The 9,157-nt window shown below is 42.4% G+C and overlaps 1 protein-coding gene across 1 annotated transcript; it reads right to left on the reverse strand.

Moving 5' to 3' along the window:
• Positions 1-4,427: 4,427 nt before the first annotated feature.
• On the reverse strand, positions 4,428-7,360 carry LOC131225018 (uncharacterized). The gene is made up of 5 exons (XM_058220447.1): positions 6,292-7,360; positions 5,873-6,093; positions 5,598-5,735; positions 4,871-5,471; positions 4,428-4,735 (listed from the first exon to the last, which is right to left on the reverse strand). The coding sequence occupies exons 1-5, from the start codon at positions 7,358-7,360 to the stop codon at positions 4,428-4,430; spliced, it is 2,337 nt and encodes a 778-aa protein (XP_058076430.1).
• Between the last annotated feature and the right edge of the window lie 1,797 nt (positions 7,361-9,157).

Raw genomic sequence — 9,157 nt, forward strand, 5'->3', positions numbered from 1 at the left:
AATTTGAAAAATTCATGTTTTCTTACTAAAGGTATTTGATGTCATTGACAGTCTATCGATGCCATCAAAGTGACATCGAAGTATCATCGAACGATTACACAGAATTGCATAAGTGTGGGATTTATTTTCCATTTCCATTATGATTCTCATAGAAGCTATATATATTGGTGTAATCAAGAATATGGTGTATCTCAGAGCTTTTTAATTCGTTTATAGAGTTTTCAAGGGCATAGCTTAGGTTATTCAAGACTAGTTCGAATTGGTAATCTTTATCTCTTATAATTTTCTGCTTTCATATTACATTATTGTCGCTTTGTGTTATAGTTTTTTTCCATAAAAGTTTTTCCAAGTTAAATTCAGAATCTTTGTGATTGAGTTTGATTGTGCAATTGGAATACTTTGTTTGATTCATCTTTGTATACTTCTGTAATTCCCCAACATTTAATCCCTTACATATTATTGTGTCATGTGAAGTAAAGATCATACATTCATATGGATAGAGAAGGTACCTAACACCTTTCATCTTTCTCGGCGTGGTCTCTTACCCAAAATCCCAAGTCACATGTTATAGATCATTTTAAGATAGGAAATCTTTCAATTCTCAGGATTAAAGTTCCTACATGATCTAGCCAACCGCGGGAATCTAAGTAATTAGGTAGGCAGTGCTCTAAGTCAAACATACATTAGCCAATGAAGGCCCGTGAGCGCGATCTACCCACTATCCAACATCCACAGTTTGACCCACTTGAAATCACACGTAAGTTTGATTTTTTGTAATCTCAAAAGTGGGATTACACGTTTAATGGTCGGAGCGGATTTCATAGGTACACTTAGGTGGACCCCTTAAAAATTAATAAAGAGACCATCCGGCATTTGTTCCAAAATTTCCATCGGTGCGTTGGAAAGAGAGAAAGTTCCATGTCCAAGTAGTTGGACCGTAGATTCTGGTCTGTGTAAAAGATACCTTTCAACTTTTTGTATATGTGCAACTTCCAACCGGTCCAATAGGTTGGAATCATCATGATGATTTCTTCATGTAAAAATCAGTGACATATAATCATTTCTGAACCTCACTCTTATTTATTATTTTGTCAATTGTTTAAAATGTTTTCTATGGTCTGCCAATCAGATGATCAGATCGAGCTGATTTTTTATTAGATGATCTTTATTGTGGGACTAATATATTGAAAGGGACTGATGCTGATTCGATCAATGAGTTGGAAGTTATCCACTGGGTGGATCATAACTCGTGGTCCAACGAGTTGGAGTCCACACATTCTCTTTAAAAAAGCAAAAATAAAAAGGAACTTTAGTTATTTTTTTCATGGGCCCACTTATATGTGGACTAGCGATCCACTCCGACAAGTAGTTCTCTGGTAGAGCATGGTGGATTATGGTCGCAACTACCTCCACTGGGCCACATTGAATACATCGATTTTAATCTACACCATTCAAAATTATGGGTCCCACTGTGAAAGGACCACAACATAGAAATCTTGCTGGTTAGACAGTCGTTACCGTCCGATCTAGGACCTGAAAATCTGAACCATCGAACATTTCGGGTGGCTAGGATTGGTCTGTCTCGTCCACACGGGAGTTTGTGCAAATGTGCGGGAGCAAAGTTAAGTTTATTCTCGTGTCGGATGGACAAGAAGTTTCACAGCACACGTGAACATGATTCGAACCGTTCATCAGGCGTGGCATCTTGTGTGGATGTGAACGGTCTAAATTAAAGCCAGGTTGATTCACTTATCGTATAGGGAAACGGATCGGCTACTCCCCCTGACACCAGCCTATGGCTGATGGTCCGTGCTATGAGGGCCCACCATGATGTATTTGTTTCATCCATGCTGTCCATCTATTTTTATAGATCATTTTATGTTATAAAATAAAAAACGAGGTATATCCTAATTTCAAGTGGACCACATTACAGGAAACATTGTTGAATGAACGTAGGCCATTAAAAACTTTTTGGGTGCCATAAAAGTTTTGGATCAAGCTACTATTTGTTTTTTCCTTTCATCTGGTCTGTATGACATAATCAACAGATTGGATGTCAAATAAACAGTACGGTGGGCCTTAGGAGAATTTTAATGGTGGATATCCAATCACTATTTTTTTCCTGTGGTGTGGTCCACCTGAGATTAATATCTCTTTCATTTTAAGTATCAAAATATAAAATGATCTGTAAAAATGGATGAACGGATTGGATGAAACACATACATCATGGTGGGGTCCACATAGAACCGACCACCAGCCACCGGGCTGGTGTCAGGGGGAGTGGCCAATCCGTTTCCATCGTATAGGGCACAAGTGTCCGTTGAATATGGACCGTAGGTTGATCACCCATTTTTTCTCTTACAAGTGTATGGTCTGCCTGAGGAATAATCGGGTCTGGTCACTGTTTACCTACCTGATGAAGGATCCACAAGTCACACACTCCTTGATTTTGCCACGTGTCCCGCGAGTCTACTCCGTGAGTTCGAGCTGACTGCATGTAGCAATAGTCCTCAATAATAGAAAATAGATTTTGGCAGAAGAAAAAACAAAAAACCAAACGGAGAGCGGATCCGGTCAGGTCCTAACCGTGGGGCCCACCATTATATACAAGTTCTATATCCACCATTTCGTATGAGTTGTATATCCACGCCGTCCATCCGTTTTCCCAGTTCATTTTAAGGCATTAATAATTGAACTTCCATCATTAAAAACTTCTTAAGGCCTACTGTAATGTTTATTTATTATACAACATTTTGATAAGGTCACCCAAACATGGATGAAGGAGAAAAAACTGAAATTTAATGGTGGAAATTCAATCACCACTTTTTCCTGTGATATGGTCCTCCTAAGACTTGAATCTGCTTCATTTTTTGGTTCGTGCTGTAAAAAAACCAGGAAAAGTGTTGGACGCCATGGATATACAACTCATACAAACCTCGACCAGACTACTCTATGGTTCTCGGTGCCTTTAGAGGAAGTGAATCCGCTCCTAACCAAACTGCGTGCCCAACCGAAATGGAGATTAAAGACGGATTAGTTGCACGGAGCTGATTCACTTTCTCAGAGGCACCGAGCAGCTTCTAGATTTGTAACCATACACGTGCATGTGTATGTGTTGGACATAGGCCAGTGGGGCCCACTGGTGGGCAATCATTAGTGAGTGGGTCCCATAAGTTTAGGCTTCTTCCAGTATCTTCCGTTGCAGATAGATTTCAAATTCAAGTTTGAATTTAGATTTAGATGGGGAGATAATTAAGGATAAGAACAGATAATATGTGGTCTCATCCAAACTATGATTTATAGAAATTTATCTTTCTAGCTTGTCCTTGGGACTATCTAAGCTATAGATCGTGATCCAGGGCCATCTATATAGCAGAATTAGAGGAGTGATTAGACCCATCTGCTCTAGTAGTGGATAGGCAAGCCGCTGGATCTAGACCATTCATCTTCGACTTTGTAAAAGTTCCATATCGTGTAGACTGTCAGATCTTGAGGACTCACACTTCCGCACTTTCTATCAGTGGTATCAGAGCAACTAAACGGCGGATCTCTGATTTAATATTTTCTTCACGAAAGGCAAGTGGCCCACTTATATTATGGATTTGCACATCTTAACATGACCTGTTGGAAATGTTGGAAATGGGAAAATGCTCAGTTGCAGTTTCCATGATTTGCCAATAACCTTAAAGCTTGTGTATGCCATAAATATGGCAATCCACTCACTAAACTTGGACAAACAACCACTTGTCTATTATACCTGTGCACTTTTTTCTTTTTCTTTTTTTGGCCACCTGATTAGTAGATCAGCCTGAATTTGGGACTAGGCATGTTCATAAAGAATGAGTCTATCTTTTTCCCTAATCCAATCATGGTGTAGCTCTTCAGTCGAAATGCAAGCTGGAGGTGTTCATTAAGTGTGGATAGTTTGTTGTATATCTCAACCGTCCATTTTCTTGTGACATGAAGTGTACTAGGTTGTGTTCTAAGGCATATTCATGTCCTCCTAATGAACGGTTCGGATCTTTTTATTTTTATTTTTTATTTATTTATTTATTTATTTATTTTGTAGAAAAAATTTACATTCGGGACTTCATAGGAAAAAAGGACCTACCGAAGACCTATCGTAAGAAAACCGGGATGTCTGAGCCCAAAGTAAAACAACCGAAAAGGAAAAAAACCTCAAAACCTGAAATAACTTATGTTTTTCTCTCCCTGATCGCTCCTAGACCAACCTTGTCCAGAAAAAGGAGACCTCTGGCCTGATGAGGTAGCTCAGCCCTGTTGAAGGTAAATAAAGGAGATTGGGACAAGCTTCCCTCACACGCAGGAGAGTCAGCCGTTGCGTTTCCCTCCCTGAAAATGTGTTTGAACTCCAACGTAGCTAAGCCGCGGAGCCTGTCTGTTAAAGCTTTCCAGCCTTTCCATCTTCAGCCAATGTTAGCATCCTCGTTGAAAACCTTAATCACCAACTCAGAATCTGACTCCACCACCACTTTGGAAAATCCTTTCTCAATACACAGAAGAAGACCATCATGAGCCGCTCTAATCTCAGCGCCAATATTCGACATCACTCCATATCCGAATGCGAAACCAAAAAGGAAATCGCCCTTATCATTTCTGCAAACACCGCCACCCCCTGACAAACCCGGGTTCCCCCTAGAGGAACCATCGACATTAACTTTCACCCAACCGTTAGGTGGTTTCTGCCATGAGACCACGGACTGAGGAGATGGCTCTGAGCCATGAGGATCACCGATTAACGAATTGGCAAAAGAAGGATGGGGTTGCACATTCCTTCTGCTTATCACATGTCCTCAGTTTCTGTGAAGCCACCAAGAAACTCTTGCAATGACAAACTGGATCGCTGGACCTTTATCGTCAAAAATCGCCCCATTCCTAGATTTCCATAGCTCCCAAAGAATATATGCCGGCACCAGGAGGTAGCTTTCTGAATGTCCTCTGCTGTCCGAGTAGACCCTTTTCCACTGCGTAATTCTCGCTTCCACCATCGCCGCCGGCCTAATAGATATCCTGAATTGCACTCCGAAATAACCCCAAACGGAAGAAGCAAGCTGACCATCCAGAAGGAGGTGAGGAATGGACTCTACAGTTGGGCCCTGATCGTATCCATCCCTGCAGCAAACACACTTTGAAGCAAGGGGTACCCCTCTGGATTGAATAGCCTTCTCAACTGGAACATCGTTATGAAGCAACCTCCAAAGAAAGGGGGAAATTTTCGGCAGAAGATTCCGATGCCACACCCACCGCGCCCAGCCCTTCCTGGGGGCGAGAGGTCTGCTAGCGTCCCAAGCAGATTTCACTAAAAAATTGCCTGTAGTGGTGAAGGGCCATAGAGGAGTGTCTGGTCCAACCGTTAAACAGAAACCACGCTGGGAGATGTAATCAATCGTCTCTTGGGGGAGCAAGGACAGGGCCACCGATGGCGGGAGGAGGCCACTTGAGCCCAACACCTAGTTAACTTTTAAGGCAAGGATGGTAGGAGGAATATCTGAAGACAAAAAGTTTTGTAAGGGGCCAAGACCGGTCCAATTGGATGTCCAAAAACTACATTCTCTAGTGCTAATACTCCACTAGACCTTTGTTTGAAGAAACGGTTGAAGGCTCATAATTTTCTTCCAGAAAGGCGATCCTCTCCCGGCAGAAACCCCATCCACCGACGATTCCTGATTGAAGCAATACTTAGCTGCCACAAACGAAGCCCAAAGGCTGGACTCCTACTGAAAATATAATACCCAGGCCATTTTAATTTGGAAAGCGTGCATCACTTCAGAAAGTTTCCTGATGCCTAAACCTCCTTCATCTTTTGGCAAAGATATATGCTTCCAACTCCTCCAATGTAGCTTTCACTTACCGTCTGCCCATCCCCAAAAAAGGAGGCGAAACATCTCTCTAGCTCAGACATTACTTGCTTTGGGAGGATGGTGGCAGCCAATGTGTGAATGGGAATGCTTCCCAATACATGCTTAGTGAGAACCAATCTCCCCGCTTGCGACAGGAGCCTAGCTCTCCAACCCCGAATACGGCCCCCCACTTTGTCCACCAGGGGCTGAAATGCACTACTTTTCAGTCTTCCTACAGCCAGAGGAACCCCAAGGTAGATTAAGGGTCCAGTGGATCTGCCGATATTAAGCAAATTGGAGATTGCACAAATCCTGGACATCGGGGTTTTGTCGGAACAAAAGAATGAACTTTTACGTCAGTTAATGCATTGCCCTGAAGCCTTTTGATATTCCTCCAGCAATTCCGCGATTTTGCGGAATGAAGTCTTACCTCCGTTAACAAGGAGAAGAGTATCATCCGCATATAGGAGGTGGGAAACTTGTGGGCAGCCTCTCCTGAGTGTAAAAGGAGCACAACTTCCAATCGACACCATATGCTTTAGACCCTGGCTCAGAACCTCTGCCCCCAGAATGAAAAGGCTTGGAGAGAGCGGATCTCCTTGCCTCAGCCCACAAGAGGATTTGAAAAAGCCCATAACTTCCCCATTGATCAGCACAGAGAACCAACAACTAGCCCAGCAGTTTTCGACAATGTTGACCCACTTAGAAGAAAACCCAAAGCGCGTCAAGACTTGCTTTAGAAAAGCCCAATCTACCTTGTCATATACTTTTTTCATATCCAATTTGAGCACCACATTCCCACCTCTGGTCTTCCTATTGATCACCCTGAAAAGCTCTTGCGAAAGTGCAATATTTTCTGAAATAGCCCAGCCTTTGATAAATGCTCCTTGCTCTTGGGAGATGAGGGATGGGAGAAACTGGCTGAGTCTGACCGCTATTATCTTAGAGAATATCTTATAGATGCAGTTACATAGACTTATGGGATGGAAATCAGACCATTTCCTAGGCGCGGTCCCCTTGGGGACCAAACATATCAAAGAAGAATTTACTGCCTGAGGGAGCTTACCGCCCTGGAAGAAATAAACTACCGCCTTGTGAATATCCTTTCCAATAATGTCCCAACATGCCGAGTAAAATACTCCTGAAAAACCGTTTGGCCCGGGCGCACTATCAGACGGGATGGACTGAATAACCGACTTAACCTCTTGGATGGAAGGTGGCGCCATGAGAAAATCATTCATTTCCTGTGTCACAAGTGGGGGCACCAAATCCAGCAAATTTGAGTTCACCGGGCTGGTTCTCCCTTTAAACAACTCCTTAAAATGCCTGATAGCTTCCCTCTTAATGTCTGCTGGATCCGTCAATACCTCACCCGACATCAATTCAATACAGGTAATCATGGCTCTTCTCTGTCTCTCAGTAGCTGTTGTATGGAAAAATTTTGTATCACGGTCTCCTTCTTCCAACCAATTTATCATGGACTTCTGTTTCCAGTACATCTCCAATTTTATTTCCAATCGGTTGAGCTGATCGAAAGCCGCTTGAAATCTATTTTGCAGTGTTTTGTGATGGCCTTGGCTTGAATCTGACTATTGAAGCTGCAGATCGATCTCAGCTACTTCGGTTTCTGCTGCCTTAACCTGCTCGAAAATGTTTCCAAAATGTTCCTTGTTCCAAGTCTTTAACTGTGACTTTACACTCTTTAGCTTGGCAAGAACGTTGAAAATCGGGTGATAGGATTCGACCTTATCCTATGCCTCTTTGACAACCTGCAAAAAAGAATCATCCCTCATCCACATGTTTTGGAATCTGAACGGCTTCGGGGAGCTTAGCGGTTGAGGAGGGAAGGTCAAAAGAAGAGGATTGTGGTCCGAGTTAATACGCGGCAAATGCTCGATACGGAACCGTGGGAAATTGGAGGCCCAGGAAGTGTTGATGAGCATTATATCAAGCCTAGCCCAAATCCACTCTTGATAGAATTGGAGGATGTATCCAAACAACATATGTGCATAATAACATCAGCATATTTCTAGACTCCCCATGGATTTGAGAAATCTTGTGTCCTTAGCTAAAAGTCATACACATGACACGTCTACAAGATCTATAGCGTTCATCAGATGGAACTCACATGGACATATCAATGTCTCACGTCTTCATCAGGTAAGAACCCTTTGATCGAGTAGAGGTTTTATCTAATTGAGATTTGCTAATCAAATACGACATATAAGATGTGACTTCATTTTAGGACAATACCCCGACCACGTGTGCAAGATTTAAATAGTCTATTAGATGGGCTTTAGATGTGCAATGGCCCACTTTCATCAGGACAGACTCACTTTATCATTATGACATTATGGCCACCTAACAGCTAGAACTTTGGGCTGTCCATTCATCATGTTGGATCGAACGGTATACACGAAAAAGAAGTTCCCAGTGGCAAGGCCCACTTTAGTTTTAGATTGGCAAGTTTTTATTTTTTTGGGAACCAAGTAGAACTTGAGGGGATGCGCGTGTGTGAGGGACAGATGTGATCGCATGCCCACAACGTGGCGGTGAGCCCCACATATGGCAATGTAGTGGATCCGGCCTACTAGCATGTTTGGATGCACCATGTAATTGAATTGTAACTCTTGATTTATAAGTGATGTTTTGTGTGTAATTAAAAATAAATTAATGGTAGAGCCCACCTGACTCATGTTTGTCTATGAAAGGAAAGATTCAACATAATACATAAGGGGCTTTGGAAGCCCAAGGACTTTTGGTGGCCCACCTCATATGTACACCAAAGGTCAGGTGTATGATGATAGCAACTCGAGTGGACCCCACTTCTAGTAGGTGCCTGTTTACATCAATGGCTTATATTTCTCATTTTTCACTGTATGTTGTAGTGAACCCTTTTCAGGTGCTAATGACATGTTTTAGGCCACAAATGCATATTTTCATGGCAAAAAGAGGGCAAATGTTTTATACTTACACATGTAGCAACATACAAGTTCTGGGCAGCTCCATTCATATGGTAAATGTGGAAAGCACGTTTTGTGATCCAGACTGTTGATCTAGTGGGCCACCATGTGGATTGCCATTCTCTAGACGCTCATCCATCTGATCTTTCCTTTAGATGGGCCCTCATATCATTGTGGGTCCCAGGAAGGTTTCAACGGTGAATGCCATTTTCCCACTGCTTTCTATTGTATGGTCCCCTCAAGCTTTTGATATGCTTCATTCTTGGGTTCATGCCTAAAATAAGCTAGATAATCGGATGGATGTTATAGATAAAATTTGCTTTAATAATTAGT

This window comes from Magnolia sinica, chromosome 14 (assembly GCF_029962835.1).
Source record: "Magnolia sinica isolate HGM2019 chromosome 14, MsV1, whole genome shotgun sequence".
Classification (NCBI taxonomy): Eukaryota; Viridiplantae; Streptophyta; class Magnoliopsida; order Magnoliales; family Magnoliaceae; genus Magnolia; species Magnolia sinica.